Raw genomic sequence first — 21,468 nt, forward strand, 5'->3', positions numbered from 1 at the left:
ACACAAGCAGTGCCCTTGGGTGGGAAGGGATGGAGCAGTATAAAGACAGTGGAAAGGCCTCGTTGAGTGAAAAAAGGAGAAAAAAAATAGATTCTGCTCACCTTCTAACTTACAAGATATATCTCCTAATATTTATGCCCACATACACAAATGCAGATAATGTGTTGATTTAGGGCCTAGACTCTTGAAATAGACTACCTGAATTTAAATCTCAAGCTCAGTCTTACTTATTTGCACTAGTCACTTAACTTTTCTATGCAATGGAGAAGCACAAGTACATAGTACGGTTGTTGTGATGCATGCCTGTAGTCCTAGCTACTCAGGAGGCTGAAGCGGGAAGATTGCTTTAACTCAGGAGTTCTGGGCTGTAGTGTGCTATGCTGATTGGGTGTCTGCACTAAGTTTAATATGGTGGCCTCCCAGGAGTCAGACACCAACAGGTTGCCTAAGGAGGGTCGAACTGGCCCAGGTCAGAAATGGAGCAGATCAAAACTCCTATGCTCATCAGCAGTGGAATCATGCCTATGAATAGCCACTGCACTCCAGCCTGGGCAACATAGCAAGACCTGTTTCTGACACAAAAATATAATTTTTAAAAATCCGATCATGTATCTGAAACATTTAGCATAGTACATACTGCAGAGTACATTGCACTCACTTAATAAGAAGTGACAACCTTTAAATTATCACCCATCACCCTTTCTTCCTCCATGTCCGTTATTTTAAATCTAACTCAACAAGAGCATGAAACAAGATAAACCTATCTATCACCTTTGTGGGTGAATTTTAGTTATCAGTCTGGAAACACAGTCTGTTATGTTACTTATGCAGATGGTGGAACTTGTCTTAGCATCACTCGAAGTCCAAGTTTTCATCTATGTCATGCATATCCCTGTCTGAGAAAGACTAGGGAGCTGAATCCTTGGCCATACATTGTGCCATTGGATTAATGTATTCAAAACTTTAATATAAGGTAATGCTTAGCCCAAGGATGAAGAAAAAGATATACAAGGCATTACTTGGTTATACCGACTGAGGTAGTGTGGATCTTTGACATACACAGTGCTAGAATGTGTGCCGAACTAGATGAATGAGAAAGGAATGCTTCCACCAGCTCAGGAAAAATTTAGTATGAATACAATGTATTCTTACACTCTTATTCCATGATCTCCTCTGGAGATCAGTATTTGAATAGAGAGTAGGGAAGTGTATGTATGCATGTGACTGCAAGTTTACACTGTGTGAAAAGTCAGCTCATCACTGTGGTGGATACGGCTGAAAATGCGCTGACACACCAATGAAGATGAATAATGGCCAACTCTTCAGGGGCTCTGGCTCTGGGTCTCTACCTGCTGCTGTCGCTGACTGGCAGAGGCTCACGAGCTGCCTGTTCTTCTCTGGATTGGCTTGGTCAGCAGAGCACCCCGCTGCCCACACAGTGCTTCCGTCAGGGCCGTGGCCACAGACACCTGCCCCCAAGCATTTCTCCCCTCCTGACTCTGTTCTGTGGAAAATTACCTCTGCTGACACTTGCACAGTGTCTTCCTTTTCCAATTAATCCCATTTATTTGAATGTTAAGTAATAGACAATTGACCCACACGTGTACTGTTATTTTTTCCCTCCTTCCCTCCCTCCCTCCCTTCCTTCTTTCCTTCCTTCCTTCCTTTTTTCCTTGCTTTTATCTCCCTCCCTCTCTTTCCTTTCTTTTCTTTTAGAACTCTGTGAAATATAAAGTTCTAGCTATGCAGGTTGTAACAACAGACCTCCCAAAACTAACTGGTGGTGGGTGGGTGGATGGGTGGAGGGAGTGTCATTCCTGCTACAACAGAAGGAGAGCTTCTCCCCCAAAATGTTTGTTCTTAGGCCTTGGATCTAAGAAATAGTGCAATAGATTCACCAATATTCTGCAATTTGAATAGTTCCTTTTTGCCTCAAAGCTTAATGATCTTTCATATTCTATTTTTTCAGTAAATGTTATACCTCCTAACTTTCCCATAAAAGTGGGACATCTATTCTAAACCAAATGCTGATGCATGTGGTGCCTCTGCATGCTGCCAAAGACACAACTATGGTAGTGCCTATGCGGGACCACCAGGAAGTACATCATTAATCACTGCACCACACAATCCTCAAATGTATAATGGAGGGTGACTTCTACTAAATCATAAAGGGCAGTGTGATAGGATACACTTGTCTGATCATTCCCTGATTCTCAGTATACAAACAGAAACTCTGTAAGATTCTTGACATTTCTCAATTTTTCTGGGTTAAGTCCTCTAAATGGACTTCTGTTATAGGGCATTGGTATTGTAGGGCTTGATGTTACCTTCCATGACCACGAGCAGTATCTCATTGCCTTTGACCAACTCTATGCTCACTTTCCCTCCTCCCTCAAGTATTCCATCCTTCTAATCTCTTTTTCCTCTCTCTCAGGCTATAGATGATATTTTATTTATTATTTGAAATATATCATTAGCATAGTTCTTAGTCTAGATTAAATAGAAAGAAAATATACTTTAATGCAAATATATAATTGCTTGCTTTCTGTAACTCATCCAATTGTTCTATCTTCTCTTTACTAATCTCTATACAACCTTCTTTTTAAGTTTTTAAGTGAATGTTGTTCTGCTTAACCAGGTCAACTTAGATTTGGTAAATCTTAAATTCCCAGTTGAGGCTGGTTCCCCCCGCACCCCCCATCTCCTGCCGCCATTTATGGAATCCTTAATGTTAGAAATGAATCAAGTAACTACACTTCTTAAGAAGTATATTCTCAAGCGTCTTAGGGATATTGATGTCTCTAGTTGAGGCAAAGAATACTTATGTTTGGTCTTTGGAGACAAGTAAACATGTTGTGAATTTTAAACTTCATATGGAGGCAGCATTTGTATAACTGTATCTCATCAAACTGTCACAGACTGAAGTCAATGAGAGTTACAAATGAGAAACTAAAGGCCGAAGTTAGAGTCATTTGTGGTTGTTGTTTTTATAAATGGAGTTGGATCTTAACAGTTTTAAAATGGCTTTAACACTACATTTCAAGAGAACTCTCACTTAAATTGATTTTTTTTCTAAAAATATTTTTTTCTTGAAGGCTCATCTAAATGGAATATAGCAAGATAGAAACATTTCTTCTGGTCATAGTATTTCCAGTTTTTCCAATAGAATCTGTGCAGAAAAAAAAAAAAACTTAGTGGTTTGTTATTCCAAAATAATAACAGTACTTTTTTTGGACTTTTCCCTTTAGTCCAAATGAACTTTCTGATTCAGCATGGGCTAACTTTTCGGTTTGTTTTGCTTATTCTGACAAATGTGTCTCTATTCCAAATGTTATCATTTTCCTGTGACTCCATTTAGCATCCTTCTGTTTCTCAGAGGGCATCGGCATCTGCTTCTGTGCTCATAGTCACCTGCCCAACAAGGCAGGGTGTTAGAGACTTGACTCTAACTTGCTGCTAAAGAGCAGGACTCCAAGATGGGGTCTCCTATTAACATCAGTGTCTTTAGAATGACCATTCTCCCCTTGTTCTACTTTCAGGATCTTCTCTGGTCTTCAGAAATGTTCCTCTTTCCTACCATTCCATCTCTGTTCCAAAAATATATCAGAAAAGTAATGTCTCTTACTGTCATACAGAAAGCTTTCTGCAACCATTTTTCCTCCTTTAGATTTTACATTATGTTTTTATCATTTATTCCACCCTTCCTCTTGTGTTGTTAAAAATATACTTTCTTTTTCCAGCCTCTCCCTTCTCTCAGCACCTTATCTATTCTCACTGAATATTTCTTCCTCAATCACTCTTATCACTGCCTTCAAAACAAAAAACAAAAAACACTGTTATCCATTTCCAGGCTTTTACATCACCTCTGCTTCTTAAAGGACCACTGCCAAAGAGACTTGTGTTCTCTGCATATTATTTCATTTAACTAACCAGGAAAAAACAAAAAACAAAAACGAAGGAAAACAAACAACAAGGCAGTTATCAGAAGTAAGAAAGACTATAGAGAGAAGTGGTTCCATTTATAAATCTCTGCTATGCACTGGAGTTGAGAACCCTGTATTTTTGTTTCAGTGCATATATCCTTATTTGTTTTTAAGTGAATTTTTAATAGCTAAGGGAATGGTTTTCACGTTTTTCATGTGAAAAGTCAATTTAATTCCATCAAGTTGGGCCCTGCTTTGGCATACTTACTGAAAAGGACTAGGCTGGCATTGGTGACCCCCAGCTTGTTGGCAGCCACACAGGTGTAGTTGCCGTAGTGCTCCTCAGTGACGTTGGTCACCGTCAGGGAAGACTGGCCCTCCGTGCTCTTAATCTCAAGGCCATTGGCACTATTTATCCTAAGAGTTCAAAAACAGAAGAATAGAAAGGATCACTGGTGAAGATTTTAGCTTAGGAATTCTTTCCCCATCCTGACACTGGAGGAAAAGGAGAAAAAGGAAGTAGCTAGAGTTTGTTGTTCCATGCCCAATTCCTATTTTAACTGTGCAATGCCATATTATCAGAATCAATGTCCATCAACAGAGAAAACTAGGGAATGGGTTTGAGTTTCTGTTATAGGCAAGAAAGACATGCAGGTGAAAGCTACCCATTGAACCGTTTTTATATTTTACCTGACTGCTTTTGGGCTTCAGCTTAAGAGCTACAGGCCCCAAAGAATTTGATAAGAGATACTAAAAAGGAAGAGTGTGAGAATATATTTCTACATAATTACAACTGGCTTGGCTTTGGCTTTGTTGTGGGGCTTCTGGTGTCCCCAGGCCCATGCAGTGGAGTCATGGGGGATGGTAGGTTTGGCACATACCTAGTGTCATCCCGGTACCACTCAAAGTCAGGTGCAGGCACTGCCGAGGCCTCACATTTGAGTGAAGCTTGTCGTCCTGTGGTGGCTTCATTGCTCTTGGATTCTGTGATAGTGGGAGGATCTGTAGGAAGGACAGGCACACAAGTTTACATGAGGGTCGGGGTGCTTAGAATTTCTATTCAGGAAGGAATGAAGAAGGACAATCTGATTAGAGAGAGGCAGGAAGGGAGCCATCTTAAAGCTCCATTTGTATGAATTATGTGATCAACTCAATGGGGTTGATCACCAAAAAAGTAAATAAAAATAAGAGATAATTAATGAAAACATACACTTGGTTTACTTAAATGAGACACTTAGCAGGGTTTTATGGAAATAGAATCTAGAATTTCTTTATCCCTCCTCCAGTAGGTCATGGTATTACAATTACAGATTATAAATATTTGTATAGTTTTTTCTTTTTATAAATGAAGCAATGATACCAAAGGATTTAGGAATCTCAACATATAATTTGACCGTTTTTCTTTTTCTTCTTGTCATTATAGTTTGAGATGGCCTTGAGGAGTCTGATGAAAATAATAGCCAGCTAAAGCCTTTCCAACCCAAGTTTGGTCTGATATTGTTGCAGGATTCAGAAACAAACAAACAAACAAAACTAGGATTAGGTGACTACCTTCTTTTATTTTATGTGTTCCCTTATCACCACAACCCAGGTAAATTTAGCTTTTATGTGTGGGGGTACGGTTTAAAGTCTATCCTGGTGCATAGAAGACTTACTGGTATATCAGCCTTCTATTCTCTCTGGCAGTTGGGCCCTTGATTTTTATGCCCAGGAATGGGCCTACAAAACTATCACAGGCTTGAAATCAGCTGGGAAACACATTTGACACTCTAATTTTCCATGACTCATTCAAACATTCATATGAGGATGGAAAGAGTGTTTGCATGTCCACTTGACTTTGTTAGGATTATAGACTCAAGCTCCTGAACTGGATGATGCTGTGTTTGTGCAGGTTATGGGCCTTCAAGGAGAGAAGGCCTTTCCTGTCCAAAGGTCGTTTGCCAGAAAATGGCAACTTGGCTATGTACACATGGGGAAAACAGACCCAGACACTCTGTTTAGACTCTGTAGAGGAAAAAGCTCATTTAGGAAAATTAATAAAGTGAACGTTAGTGGGTAAATTCATTTAAACCCTGCCCTTCAGCACCTGGTCTATATTCCTTGTTTCTGATTTTTTTTTTTTTGTATTAAAAAACTATTGCCTAAGTTTTCTACCTATAGAAGACTGCAATTCTCTGAGTTTAAAAGAATGTACGAGAAAGCATCTGATTTGTCTGCAATTTCCTTCCTGATTTTATCTTCCCATAAGCTTAGACATTTTTAAATCACTGTCAGAGTTACAGCACATTTGAATAAACACTTGTATGTAAACAGGCGTGCTAAATGGAGTTTTGTTGTTGTACTGCTGTTGGTATTGTTGTTTTGCTTTAGACTTACTGCCTTATTTCCGTATAAGCACTAAATGGGAAGATGCTGTCATAAAACGAACCCTGGATTGGAAACTAGGAGTCCTGGGACTTAGTTTGAATTTGGCTGTTTGGACTTCTCATCATACATTTTCTTTCTTGGCCTTGGTTTTATTACCTATAAAATGAGGGAATCCTATTTTAATCATTTATAGCATCCTTTCCAACTGTAAACTATCCCAATTCTAGTTAAAACTGCTCATTCTTTTCAAATGGGTGGCTGGCATCATTATGATCCAAGTGTATTTTCAAACTCTTAACTAATTTAACTCTTAAATTGCTAACTTTCCAAATTATAACTCATTTATCTATTCCATGGCTTAAGAACCAGGATTAGCAGCCAAGAAGAGGAAATTTGAGGTCTGATTTTGACTCTACTTTTAACCAGAGCTGTGGTCTGGGAAAACATCTGTACCAGTTTGAGCCTTTTTCTTTTTTATCTTTTTAAAAAAGAAGCTAGCTTCTAAAATTGGTTATATAGATCATTAGAGCACATCAGTTCAAAGGATAATGCAATAGTTGGTAGTAGTGGTGCTGTGGGGGAGATATTAATAAAGGGATGGGACACAGAATAGAGGTTCTGGGCTTGGATTTAAAATTTGGCAGACATGAGCTCAAATCCAGGCTCTGTTCCTCATCGTCCTTCCTCGTTTGAGAGTTTAATACTTTGCCAATAGTCACATTGCTTCCATTTCCTTATCTATAAAATGTTGGGGCTGGGCATGATGGCTCATGCCTCTAATCCTAGCACTTTGGGAGGCCCAAGTGGGTGGATCACTTGAGGTCAGGAGTTTGAGACCAGCCTGGCCAACATAGCAAAACCCCATCTCTACTAAAATACAAAAAACTAGCTGGGTGTGGTGGTGTGTACCTGTAGTCCCAGCTACTCGGGAACCTGCGGCACAAGAATTGCCTGAACCCAGGAGATGGAGGTTGCAGTGAGCCGAGATCGAGCCACTGCACTCCAGCCTGGGCAACACAGCAAGACCCTGTCTCAAAAATAAAAAAAATGTTGGAACCCAAGGCAGGGAAGTGCATTTGAAGGCTGAGAGATATTAGGCTTCAGAACTGATGAGACTAGAAATGGATTTCATAAGGGTGAGGAAAAGAAGGAGTGTTGAAAAGGTAACACTCTGATTTCTGGCTTGGGCATCTGGGTAATGCCATCCACTGAGATAAGATTCATAAGTAAAGAAGTTAGATGACCAGCAGTAGAATACTCAATAAATATTAGTTTCCAGTCCTCATTTCTTCTCACTGTATTGTGTTCTTAAGCTGCCAATGACTCCATAATCTGTAGCACATTGGCCCATTGATGTTGGCTGAAGATAATTTTGCTTATGAATTTTGTTTGTTCAATTTCCCAATTTGTAAAATAAATTTTAACTACTGTTTGTGAGTTTCTGGAGCCACATGGTTATAACTGCCAAATAGTGACTATTTACCCTTGGTCCCCTACCACTTTGGGACCCGGGGAAGGAAATAAATGATTTTTCTGATTGAAAAATTTGGGAAGAAGACACTGGGCCTGTTTGGCTCATATCTTTCCTTTCTTCCTTTTGGGACCAAGCTTCTGGATGGTAGCAGAGGTTCTCCTCTGTTTCTCCATGTCAGAAGGCTTACTTGGGCTCTCTCCTTTCTGCTTTCATGTGGGCAGGCCCGTCCCACCCCAGGGTTGCCATGCATGACTGGGGAGGTAAGTCGGCCACACTAAGCTACTATCTCTAGCCACCTTGATCTCTAAAAATGGGAACATTTAGATCTCCCTGACCACTCTTTTCCTTACTTCTCAATTTGTTTGGAACCTGAATTACTAAGCAGCAAGCTATTTATTAGCCCCTCAGAGACCCCAGCATGGGGAAGCTGGCAGCAAACTAGGATTGAGCACTTACAAGTGCATTAATCTAGTCAGTTACAAAGACCAACTACTTGCTTCTCTCTTTGAAAACTTAGGAATTTTCTTGTACCAGGGTAAATATATGAATACTGATAAATATACAAAGAGCTCATTGTTTCTAATATTTTTCAAATGACACCATGGTGCAAGTTTATTTTTTCATGGCTTATTGAAATGAACATTTCAAAATTCATTTGTAATGAATTCTGCATAGGTGAGGCTAAGAAAGACTATTACAAATCATACTGCAGCATGCTTTGTGTAGTTAAAATAATAGATGTCCTTATTCAAAATATGGTTATAATAAAAATGTGGCATCATAAAAATGCTGCACAGAGAGGTCCATTGTTATTCTTTATGTGACTTTGGAATAGCTTACAATTGTGAAAGGACTCTTCCAGTTTATATTAATTCAAAATTCCGTGTTCTGAAAATATTAATAGGGCCTTTCTTCTTCTGACATCACCAATAACAAGACTCTTTCAATCAGAATAAATAGGGTAACAAAACAGAGGACTAGGAAATAAAATATCATTCATTTAAGCTTACTAATATTGGGAATATTAGTATAAAAGAACAACATTCTGAATAGAAAATTTAATGTATAGTCATTTACTGCATGTCAGCATTCTACTAGGTTTTAGATATCCTCTTTATCCAAATAATTAGCCCTAGGAAGTAAATATGATTAACCCCATTTTATGAAAGAGAAGACAAGTTTATAGAGGGTTAGTAAGTTGTCCAAATTCACATGGTCAGTACTTGACGGACCATGGATTTAACCCCAGGTTTATCATGCTCTGAAACTCATGCTCTGAACCTCTCTGCTCTGGTACGTCTATTTGAATGAATTCTTTTGGAGAACAATGAATTTCTAATAGGAAAAAATACCATTCAGGGGAGGGAGCATGCTGGTAGATGGAAAGGTAAACGTTGCATATTTCTATTATTTACAGGGTACAAACAATGGCACAACATGCGGCGACACAGTGGATATACACCTGTATTAGGAATCAGGAAATGCAGACTCAATCTCTGCTAGTGCCACTTGGATTGTTACCATGGGACACAATGCTCCCTTGCAGCCCCTCACCTAGGAATATAGACAATGATGCCTGCCTGTCTATCTCACAGGTCTGATGTAAAGATCAAATGAAATCAGTAATATGAGAGCACTTTTAACGCCTAAAGTGATTGCGCGTATTATTTTATAGTATTATTATTCACTTGGTATCATGGATAAAGAAAGGACTTTGGAGTTAGACCTGGGTTTGAGTTCCAAGTCTACCACTCACAAAAGCTGTTTGATTTTGTGTCACAGCATGCTTACACTCACTGAGCTTTGTTTTTGTCCTCTCTACGTGGGGATGATATAGATGGTCTCCCATGGGAAGTGTGCAGTGGTATAAAAAGCAGCAGAGGCAGAGGATGTAGGCAATAAGAAACACATTGTCTGTATAGAATTTAGAAATGATAATAAGACTGATTTAGAATTGCTTTTTTGTAAGTTACCATGTGCCAGCAATATTAAACAATGTATATTAAATAATGCCAGTGATAAAGTAAATACTTCTCACTGGGGCAGACCAGGCCCAATACACCTTCCAATTTGGTTGGTGATATGGTTTGGCTGTGTTCCCACCCAAAATCTCATCTCAAACTGTGATCTCCATAATCCCCACGTGTCAAAGAAAAGACCAGGTGGAGGTAATTGAATCATGGGGGCGGTTCCCCCGTGCTGTTCTCGTGATAGTGAATGAGTTCTCATGAGATCTGATGGTTTTATAAGAGTTTGGTAGTTCCTCCTGCACTCATTCCCTTTCCTGCCGCCTTGTGAAGAATGTGCCTTGTTTCCCCTTTGCTTTCTACCATGATTGTAAGTTTCCTGAGGCCTCCCCAGCCATGTGGAACTGTGAGTCAATTAAACCTCTTTCCTTTCTAAATTACCCAGTCTTGGGCAGTTCTTTACAGCAGTGTGAAAATGGATTAATATAGTTGGCCACTGTTGGTGTGATGATTACAGTGAATTGATATGAAATCTCTAGGAGAGTCTTGGTACTCTGAAGGTACTTAGAAAATTATGGTTCTTGTCCATATTGCAAAATTATAATGAAACATTGTAGTACTCTGGGTTGTTACTGAATATTTCCTCTGAAGACCTCATAATAGATTCATAAATATTAGGATATATCTTTACCATTACCTACCCACAGGCAAGAATAAACTAAAGATGAGCATGGAGACTGAATAGGTGTAACTATGAAAAGCTAGAGAAGCTGGCCAGTCTGGTTCCATATTAAACAGTTATTTTCCTGGCCAAGGCAGTCAGATCTCTTAAGGTCAAGAGTTTGAGATCAGCCTGGTCAACACAGTGAATCCATGTCTCTACTAAAAATACAAAAATTAGTTGGGTATGGTGGCACGCGCCTGTAATCCCAGCTACTTGGGAGGCTGAGGCATGAGAATTGCTTGAACCCAGGAGGCAGACGTTGCAGTTAGCTGAGACTGGGCCACCGCACTCCAGCCTGGGCAACAGGGTGAGACCCTGTCTCAAAAACAAACAAACAAAAAAGTTATTTTCCTAATGTTTTCTCATTAGGTGATTTTTGAATCAAATCACTGAAGATACCGGTTAAAATACACATACATTATCTGGAGGCAACAGGTGTCTCCAGTCCCAATTGGGTATTCTGTGGCAACCTCTGCTTCCTCTAAATACATGGCTATCAAATGTAAGGCAAGCTCACATTTAGAAATGTCAGCTCCCCAAGTGCCCCAGCATGGGTGTTGGTTGGGTTGATTAGCTCTAGACACCAGGGTGGAGGCAGAACTGAATTCAAAGAGACAGACAAATAAAGGGAAAAGGAGTTGTGAGAAGTGACAATGTGAACCTATTTGGAGAGAGACCTGTGGGAAAGTGGAAGGTGGGAACGTCAGCTGTTCAATGGGGCGGGGACAGGCTTGAGAGCTGGGAGCAGCTTTTGAGAAAAATTTCTCCAGGAATAGGAAAAGAGTCCAATATTGAAAGAGTCTAGATAAAATTAACAGTTTGTATTTGTTAAATATTTACTAGGTGCTAGATATTATTCTAGGTGTACTGGGCACTAGGATGAGACAAGCTCAAAAGTAGTTACATTTAATGCACTGTGAACTGAAATTGAGGAACTGCACCTAGAACCTGCAATGAAAGAACAGAGTGTCCCTAGGACTGGTATCTGAAAGAAATTAACAGCTACATTGTGGGTAAGATACAGAAAGCTGAAAGTCCTGTCTATTGTCTAAATTATACTAAGCTTATTTAATTGAAGAGATTTTGAGCCAATATTTTAGCTTTCCGTAAATTCCAGGACCTCCTACCACTTAGAAAACAGATTTTGCATGTAAAAGTGGCTATGTGTAATGCTATATGCCTACTGCAGAGAAGTGCTATCCAAAAGAAGTAAAAAGGAGAGACCATAGAGTCCAGCTTGTGAGCTCAACAGGAGAGACTGTTATGTCTCTCTTCTTTACTGCTCTAGTCTCTCAGTGCCCTGCAACAAACATCTGTTGGCAACTGAGTAAATGAGTCAAGGAAGTGCTCATGGGAGAAAGTTAATAGCCCTGAGATTTTTTTTTTTTCTTGTAGTGGTACTCAGGGTCTGTTCATTACAATAATCTATTTGGCCAGTAGTTATCTTAACCATCCAGATCCCCTGACCTAATTCCAAAGCCTGTGTTTTGAAAAGGAAGCAGAATCAGTTTAAATAATGAATTTCATGGCCGGTAGGATTAGATGAAGTGACAGAGGTGATCCTGGGCATTTCTTTGCATGTAAGAGTGTCGCTAGGCAGACTTGGTTCCATAATTCAATCTGAGAGGCTTCATCTACTTAATACAACTATATTTAAGTTGGATTAATTGTTTGAACAGGATAACTCTGTGATGACTAGTTTTAATATAAACACAGCTCATGAGGTTTTGGTAAAAGGTGATTCCAAAGGAAATTGATAAAATATGTTTCAAGATTTGTGACCATATTATTTGCAAAATTTGGAGAAATGTTGAGGGCAGAGTTTATCTGTGAATTTTTCACCTACTTATTCAATACACATTTACTGAGCAATTTTTGTAAGATCAGGCACATGCTAGGTCCTGCTTGTTAGGACATCCTGGATATGTGACTAAACTCATTATAGTTTTCCATATAATTTGTAATGAGGTATCTTTTTAGAATCTCAAATTTCTGTCCATATTCTGTGGTTCACTCATCACTAGCAAAAGCTCACATTTTCATAAAAGTCTTTTCTTGAAAATTATAAGTATTTTCTTCTGCTTTAAATTACACTTTGGGGACGGTCAAGAAGAAGCAATGTCAGACTAATTGCACTAATAATAATAGGACCCAGGCGGCTAGCTTTGATCTTGGGAACCATCTGCAATCCAGACCACTTTGATGTTTCACACAATGGAAGCATAAATATTTTCTATGTATACCATGATTGGACTTTCAGAAATCTAATTAAGATGAAGGTCAATTAAGAGAAAATGAAACCTTAACTCCAAAAGTCAGGGAAGAGATGGAAGATGATGGCATGGTTGTATGTACATAAAAGAAGCTAACCTAATTATAAACTTACACAAACAGCCAGAGAAGTTGCCTTTCATGTGACAAAAAAGTCCTAAAGCATTCTATAACATTGCGATCATTAATGTGTCTTTGAAACACACCCAACACTAGAAAATAATAGTAATAACTGGCATTTCAAAACTCTATTACTAAAAAATTTGAAGATAGCTAGGGATAGAAGCACTTCAGAACTCATGAAATGCAACCCCTTGCTTCTTGGAAATGAGTGCCATAAACTATAGCAGAGTCATTTGTTTCTATTAGATTCCTCTCGGTTTGATGTGAAAGAGATTTTGCTGCTTGTTTCAGAGGTCTGCAAGGCTGGAGAAGGTCACAGGTAATGGTGCATCCCAGCATAGGCTGCGTAAACTTTAGCAAGTTTCCTCAGCTCTCCAAGCCTCAGTTTCCATATTTCTAAAGTAAGACTAATGATGCTTATCTCATAGGTTTAAAATGGCTGTGGGGATTACACAACAAATATAAATCTCTCTCTCTCTCTCTCTCTCTCTCTCTCTCTTATTTTGAGACAGAGTTTCACTCTTGTTGCCCATGCTGAAGTGCAGTGGCGCGATCTCGGCTCACTGCAACCTCCACCTTCTGGGTTCAAGTGATTCTTCTGCCTCAGCCTCCTGAGTAACTGGGACTACAGGCATCCACCACCACACCCAGCTAATTTTTGTATTTTTAGTAGATACAGGGTATCATCATGTTGGCTAGGCTTGTCTCGAACTCCTGACCTCAGGTGATCCGCCCGCCTCAGCCTCCCCAAGTGCTGGGATTACAGGGGTGAGCCACCATACCCGGCCAATATAAATCTCTTAACTCAATGCTGCACATAGTAGGTATGTGGAATTGCAAAGTCCTTATCTTCCTCCTGAGAGTGTGGGCTTTAGAATCAAATGGACCTGAGTCTGAATCCCTTTTCTTACATTTACTTTCTGTGTCACTTTGAATGGGCAGTTTTACCTCCTTGGGTTGTGGTTTTTCAAACTCTAAAATGATCTCAATTATATCTACCTTGCTGGGGTTGTTGAGTAGAAAAGAGAGAATTTATATAAAATCTCTGGCACATAGGAAGACATGAGATGACAGAAAGTACTCGTCATAGCCTAAAGGATACTTTCAAATATGGATTAAGATGTTTGTACATGTATGCCTGTGTGCCTATATGTGTGTATGTAGGATGTGCGTGCATTCAATGCATAGAAGGGAAGAACTGTCAAAGCTTCCCTTTGTCCCTGACACTAGCCACAGCTGTGTGATGTGGGAACTTGAATTTGAATGATGCAGAGTCAGTGCTAACTGAACAGGGTAAACGAATTCTCTTTATTCCTTTGCTGGGTGACACATATCATATAGATCCTCCCCCCGCCCACCCTCTTTTGAACTACATCTAAGAATCCTTTCATCCGAGAAGTTCAAAGTATGCCCACTTACCTATGCATCTTAGTGAAATCTTCCTTTCTAATGCCCATACTTTGGGACAAATAGGTAACTGAACTTAACTTATCAGACATTCCTGTTAGCCATCAGGGACACATGGTATCTGACCAGAGTGGCTCTAATTTGTTCCCAAGGCCAATTATTTAAATAGCAGAGGATAAAATATAATCTTGAGGCATTCCCTCCTGACAAACAATGCATTAAGATGGAAATTCCAGTTAAACCAGATACAAATTGTTGTTTTTTCTAAAGTAGTATGACCTTGATTTCCACGAAGACCAGCATAGTGACCGCCAGCAATGTTAGTGCTGTCTGATCATGTTTTCTTAATTCTTTAGTCTGAGTAGAAAAGGGTACTGTTAAATGTATTATGGATTACATTTAGAGTTGATTTATCAAATTCAAAGGCCAAGTCCTGCCCTTGGAAGTGTTCAATGTATAAATGTGCATTCCTGGCCAGAGGAGCATCTGCTTGAAATACAATGTTCTTTTGCTAATGGAATCTTTAGAGCTCACTGGAGGTAGAGGTGCACCCTGGGCACCTAGCACCTGCTGGCTCCTGCTGTACTCACAGTTCACAGTGACCTTGACTTGTTTGACATCCGCCGAGGAGACCTCATTGGCAGCTTTGCACTCATATTTGCCTGACTGCTCCCTGGTGATGCCAAGGATCTCCAGATATTCTTCTTCTCCTTCAAATTCCCTTCCTGAAAAACAGAGGTTTTCATGATTCTTTTTTAAAGTCTGAAATAGGCAGTAGATCCTCTCATTATTCTTTTTAAAAGCAATAAATCCACATTTCTTTTCAATGATTTGAAAATGTACTTTGTCTGACATCAGATTCCACAGAAGCAGACCTCAAGACAAAAATCTTATGAAAGTGATTGAGTAGAAAATACTCTCAGGAAAAACCAGAAAGAAAATGGGAAAATGGAACTTGGAAGAAAAAGAAGCCAAGCAAGGATGCAATGCCAAGCTAAGTCCCACAGAGAGCAACTGTGGCTCAGTCTTTCAGGGAGGCCTGGGGACAGCTCATGTCCCACTTCAAAATTATTCTGATCATGAGGCTGGGAGCTGGGGTGTTCATAGGTGCATGCACTCACTAGTCGCTGGTTAAGGGTTTCGAACAAAGTGGGAGCTGGCGGGAGGCACATGCAAATCATAAAGTGCTCTGAAGGGATATGGCACCAACATCATCTATTACACCATGCTGCAAAGCACTCTTTTTTTATTGTTGCAAAGCACTCTTTACACCAATGTTGTTATTAGACAAAGTGGCTTCCTTTTGAGAAACCACCACTCTTCTCCAGATTCTGTTAAATTCTGTTCACAAGGATTGTATGCTAAACTGTCTTGGCAGTTGTGATCTCTGTTCTATATCAAACTACATCATCCTAGAGGCTTTTAGGCCATGGGCCAGATCCATGAGAATGTGCTGCTGATGGTGTGTTTGTGATGGACTGTGTCATCTGGGGTTTGGGGTAGGGAGTTAAATATTATTGGCTTAAAAGTTGGGATTAGGAATAGGGAGGTCCTGTTTGGAAAGATCTGCATAGTTGAGTGTGTGCATTTTAGTAAAGAAATCTCAACTTAAGAAACCTTGTTTAAATTCCCCTATGTGGAGTATAATTGATTAAACCGTTTTCTTCCTGAAGAGATGGAGAGGGAAATAAGGAAGAAGTAGAGAGGGAGAAAAATGAAAAGAGGAAAGAGAAGGTGATTGAGGAAAGAGAAGGTGAAAGAGGAAAGAGAAGAGGAAATGAGATTGGGTAGCAGGAAGAGCCTAGCCAGAGCTTGGCCAGAAAGGCCCAAGGACTTCAACTCTAGCTAAACGGAACCCCCTCACCCCAAAATTTCAAAACTCCACTGTTACGCGAGTTAGGATAGAGCAGCTGGGGAGGGTGTTAAAGAACACAGTCCTGCAATCACGATGCTCCTGGTCATTCTATACTAAATGGTACCAATCATTAGCTCTGCTCAAATGCCATAAGCTGTTTTCCTTTTTTTGGAAATTCCTCGATGACCAAATCAACGTAACAGACAGTTAGCAAGGAGACAAATTTACTCTAAATATATCAGCTAAACCTGTTAACTAGGCTTCCGACAGAACATGGGGCTTCTTTGCTAGCATTCTATAACACAACTCTCTGGATATTCCAAGCTTCAAGTCTTCTCTCAATTGTCAATATCACTAGTTTTGAGGAAACTGTACAATCTTGATTAAAAAAACAGGCAAGAGTAATATAACATTATTTGGTTCTGAAGTTCTGCACATTATCTTTATCTAGCACATGCTTCTACTGAGAATGTTTTAGAATTAGTCTACAGCATATAGTTAAATATTATTTTTAAGTGGTTAATTTTTTCCTGTCTACATTTTTCTCTTCTCCTTTGCCAACATTTAAAGCAAGTAGTTAGATCTGATTTTACACGTTGTAGAAGTAGAATGTAGTAGAGAAGAAAACAGTAATCTCAGAAAGGGTAACTGGCTACTTTTCTGGATTAATTGGGCAGGATTTAGGATTGAAGGGGTAAAAAGATCTTTCCTGCATATTGTTTCTATGGACTAAGTGTCATGCCAACTATTTGATGCTAAGACTCTTCTAGCTGAACATAAATACCCTGAAGGCTAATGGCAACTTTGACAATTAGTTTTTTATTTAGCAGGCAGAAATAGGTGTAAGCTCATTGAAAACCTAGAATGCAGAGGTAGAATAGAAAGTAAGATAGCATTATTTATTTTGAGAATAATGGTAAATTTTAATGAGAAAATAGTTAATAATAATTTCAGAATGTTTTAGTATTTCTTCCCATACTGCATATCCCCCACCCATAATCTTAATCTTGGTTGGGGACAGAGCTGTCAGTAGAAGGAGAGAACAAGGATAATCTTAGAAATGGTTGGCAACACTGAATTCTTTCCAATTCCCATGAAATACCTAGAAATGGTGGATTATGGGTCCCTACTTCGCTTTTTGAATTTATAAAACAAAAACAAAAACTAAACAGTTGCAGGAGAGAGAAAGATTATTTTTAGCTGCACCAACTAAAGCCCTACCAATTCTGGAAGATGGCACCTATGAAAGGAAATAGTAAGATGAATGACAGAAAATAAAACAATATTTATTGTGTTTGGGGCCTGGGATTCTTACATACCAATATAAGTATTAATAATCTCATTTGTTCCTGATAAGCAGATAATAAAACATATCCTTATCAGATAAACTTTCAATCTCATGTCTCTAGAATTTCCCCTAAACTACCTGAGGATAAAAGGAGAGTTTTCCCTTAAGTGACCCACATGGGAGGCAGAGACATCATTTTTGCTTCTCCTGTGATAGCTCTCCTCCTCTCTGATGGCAGCCTCTGGCTCCAGCACACAATGTGCATGGCTATCTCAATAAAGTGGGAGCAGGCTCAAGGTGCAAACCAACTATCGGCAGGGGAAACTACACCGTATTGCATCATCCAACCAATCTCATCCAACAATTCTCCTGCTCCTTTCTTTCCTTTGCCCCGGTGTGTCTGTCCTCATGAGAGCAAATTTTCTCCAGTTCTTTCAGTTCTGACTGGCTGCTCTCAACCCAAGGGTCCTGCCAATATTTCCTTTTATTCTCTCAACCTTAAGAAGACTCTCAAGCCAGAAACTGAATTTAAAACATTCAGAGACACCCCTGGGCCCTCCCTGTTGTCATGCTTCCTTTCCCTATTCCCTGGATCCTCCAGTTGAAACTCTTGCATTCCCTGGCCCTTCCTGATTAGTCTGTTCTAGTCACACCCAGGAGACTTTTCCCACAATGCATTATCTCTACTGCTTCACTTGAGAATTTCTTACCAATTCACAGAAATTTAACAGGAAATGGGAGCTTTTCTGTTGTTGGAAAGCCAAAGCTCCAGATTGTAAGTGTTGCAGGGACCATGCCTTACTCATAATATCCTCATGAACTAGCACAGAGTTTGGCTCAGATTAGTCACTCAATAAATGTTTGTTGAGTTAGCTTGCTACAGACCCAATGCTGGTGCTTCTCCAAAATTCATATGTTGAAACTTAAGCCCCAAAGTGATGATGGTATTTGGAAGTGGGGTCTTTGGAGGTGATTAGATCATGAAGATGGAGCCTTCATGAATGAGATTAGTGCCCTTATAAAAGAAACTCCAGGCTGGGTATGGTGGCTTAAGCCTGTAACCCTAGCACTTTGGGAGGCCGAGGTGGGCAGATCACTTGAGGTCAAGAGTTCAAAATCAGCCAGGCCAACATGGTGAAACCCCATTTCTACTAAAAATACAAAAAAATTAGCAAGTGTGGTGGCATGTGCCTGTAATCCCAGCTATTTGGGAGGCTGAGGCAGCAGAATTGCTTCAGCCTGGGAGGCGGAGGTTGCAGTGAACTGAGATCGAGCCACTGCACTCCAGCCTGGGTGACAGAGCAAGACTCCATCTCAAAAAAAAAAAAAAAAAAAAGAAAAGAAAAGAAAACAGAAACTCCAGAGAGTTCCTTTGCCTCTTCTGCCACGTAAGGACACAGAGAAAAGAGAGCTGTCTCTGAATCAGGAAGTGGGCCCTCATCAGACAGTAAATTTGCTGGCACCCTGATCTTGGACTTCCCAAGCTCCAAAACTGTAAGAAATACATTTCCATTATTTATAAGCTACCCAGTCTATGGTATTTTTGTTATAGTAACCTGAATGGACTGAGATAAAGCTGAACTGAATTAAGAAATTCAAAGAGATACTAGAGTCATTGTCAGCACTTCATGTAGTTTAAGAGAATAGAGCTAAGTATTGAAAAGTGGCTAAGTATTTCTGTCAGAGAAGTTGGCATAAAACTCCACTGCCTTTTAATGATCCTAATAGAGTTCTCTTTTACTGGGGAAGAAAGGGTGTGCTGCATACTCTGCTGTTGAAGGACTGCACAGGGGCATCTCTGGCCATGTCCCAAGGAATTATCTGCCATGTGGAGTTATCGTTTTGGAAACCAACAGAGCTCCCTGTGGACACAGGCACAATACAATCTTAGCAAGTGCCGTTTCTTGTTTTAAGGCATGGAATACACCAGCTGAATCTTGAGTCACAAAATTCTAAAATGCACTCAGATTCTCCTGTTCCTTTCTTTCCCTTTGCCCCCACGAGCCTGTCCCCAAGAGGGCAACTTTTCTCCACTTCCTTCAGTTCTCTCTGACCGGCTGCTCTGAACCCCAGGGTCCTACCAATAATGTCTTTTATTCTCTCAACCTTAAAAAGACTCTCAGGCCAGAAATGGACACAAAACCTGTGGTTTAAGTTCTCTGGTAGACGAGTTCTATGGCCACAATTTGGGTCTTTCTCTTGTCCCTATCTATTATTTTTTGCCCTTACAGAAATGTTTACTTGAAATGCAATTTCAGTATTTTGGTATTTTAAACATCTCAACCAATTTCCACAAGCCTGCTCACATCGCTGAGTGTTATGTTTATTCTGGGATCTAGTGTTTAGTTTAAATCTCCCTTTGCTTAATGTGTTTTTGTGTCTCCTGGCAATATTCAGCTACCAGGCTAAATAACTTCTCATCCTCCTCAGTGTATGCACCTTTTAAACTCTTGCACATAATTAGCATATCCCTTCTTAGTCACTGTTTACTCAAGTTGTACATATTAGTTCTTTTAATATTTCTTCATAAGTCAGAAAGAAGGGCCTAGAGCTAATGGCAAGAGAAAAGTGTTCTCTCCTGTGTTCCCCAATGTGGAGGCAAATCAGCCAGGAATAACTCCAATTAAAGCATGCCAGGTGCTGCCTTCTGAGTACAGTGCCTTCGGAGTTCCATGCTTTAGTGAGCCCTGTAGTTGCTATGCAAAATGTTGACTGATTTAGATTTATAAGGTCAACCAGGCATTTGTAAAAAGGAGCCATTTGAAATTAAATATATTTTCATGGTGCTGCTTTCTCTCATTCCCTTTCTTTCTCTCCTCCCTCTCCCTCCTTCCATCCTCCCATCTCTATCTCTCTCTCTCTCTGTCTCTCACACACACACACACACACATGCACACACACACACCCCACAAAAGCTAGTTATTTACATATAAGATTTTACTGTTAAATGTGTGTGAGCAGCACACACATTTCCTCACCCTCAAATATTTGCTCACTAAGCAGAACAGGACTAGCCTCAAAAACTTCCCAGGACATGACAACCAGCCCCATATTTGGAATTAAAAATTTTTTAAAGACTATTGCTCTAATAATCATTATAGTACCTGTCTTTCCTTTTATTTGAGATACAAAAAATACAATTTAGGAAACTTGCTAAATTGGAGCACTTTGTGACTTTAAAAATATAGAATTCCAAGGAAAGTATGTTAGGAAATGAATGGATCATTTTTTTCACTGTTCTGAGAAGACTTTTATAAGTATAGCATCTCGGTAGATCAATCTTTCACAGATAGGAAGATGTGCTTGAAATGGGGTTGCTATTCCTTTTACTCACCTACGTTTGAATATTTACATGCAAGTGGCTGTAAACACACTAGCTATAAACACAAACATACACACAGTTTAATGAAAAGCAAAGAACTAGAATTTATCTTGCAAGGTGTATATGTGTGTATATTTGTGTTTGTGTGGGTCTGTGATTGGAAATGTAAGTGAAGTAGGTAAGCAAGAAAAGCAAGCTATGAACTTCTACCTACGAAAATTAAAGGAAAAAAGATCACGAATCAGTGATGCCATTTGAAGTTTCCTGTGAGAACTTCAAATGCTGTACCATGTTTCTGTTCTTACAGTATGTTTCATGTTTTGCTTTTGTTTTCCCCTAAGGACATGCTCTCACCTATTCCTGTTTTTGCTTTCTTCCCTGCTTTCCTGCACATCACGTTCTACACAAAAATGCTAAGGAAAGGAAGAGAGAAAGAAACACAAGAAATCTAGAAAAGATGCCTGCAGTAGGGTTCTGTTTGTATTTCCAGCCATGTGTCTCTCCAGATTATTTGAAGTTTTTGCTTCTCCGCTTCACATTCCACCTGAGAGACCCCTTAGTGTTTGACAGTGTTGCTGTCCAAAGGCTGAAACCACTTCTCATCCTCACTTTTCACCACTGGAAGGGAGGGGTGAAGAGTGGTAAAATGATCCCTGATTGAAAGAAGGCAGGGAAGGGGTAGATGCAGTCGTCAAAAGCCACAACCACAGCAGGATAAGGAGACACAGGGAAGAACAAGGTATTGAA

At 39.7% G+C, this 21,468-nt stretch overlaps 1 protein-coding gene across 2 annotated transcripts in view; it reads right to left on the reverse strand.

Annotated features, from left to right (window-relative positions):
- LSAMP (limbic system associated membrane protein) overlaps positions 1 to 21,468 on the reverse strand; it is a 632,752-nt gene that overhangs the window by 35,281 nt on the left and 576,003 nt on the right. For both annotated transcript variants that reach the window (XM_016941692.3, XM_016941693.3), the window contains exons 4-6: positions 14,847 to 14,981; positions 4,805 to 4,925; positions 4,192 to 4,340 (exon numbers count right to left, since the gene is read on the reverse strand). In XM_016941692.3, coding sequence (XP_016797181.1) covers positions 4,192 to 4,340; positions 4,805 to 4,925; positions 14,847 to 14,981 — 405 coding nt within the window. The remainder of the gene's footprint in view (positions 1 to 4,191; positions 4,341 to 4,804; positions 4,926 to 14,846; positions 14,982 to 21,468) is intronic.

The sequence above is a fragment of the Pan troglodytes genome, chromosome 2 (genome assembly GCF_028858775.2).
Source record: "Pan troglodytes isolate AG18354 chromosome 2, NHGRI_mPanTro3-v2.0_pri, whole genome shotgun sequence".
Lineage (NCBI taxonomy): Eukaryota > Metazoa > Chordata > Mammalia > Primates > Hominidae > Pan > Pan troglodytes.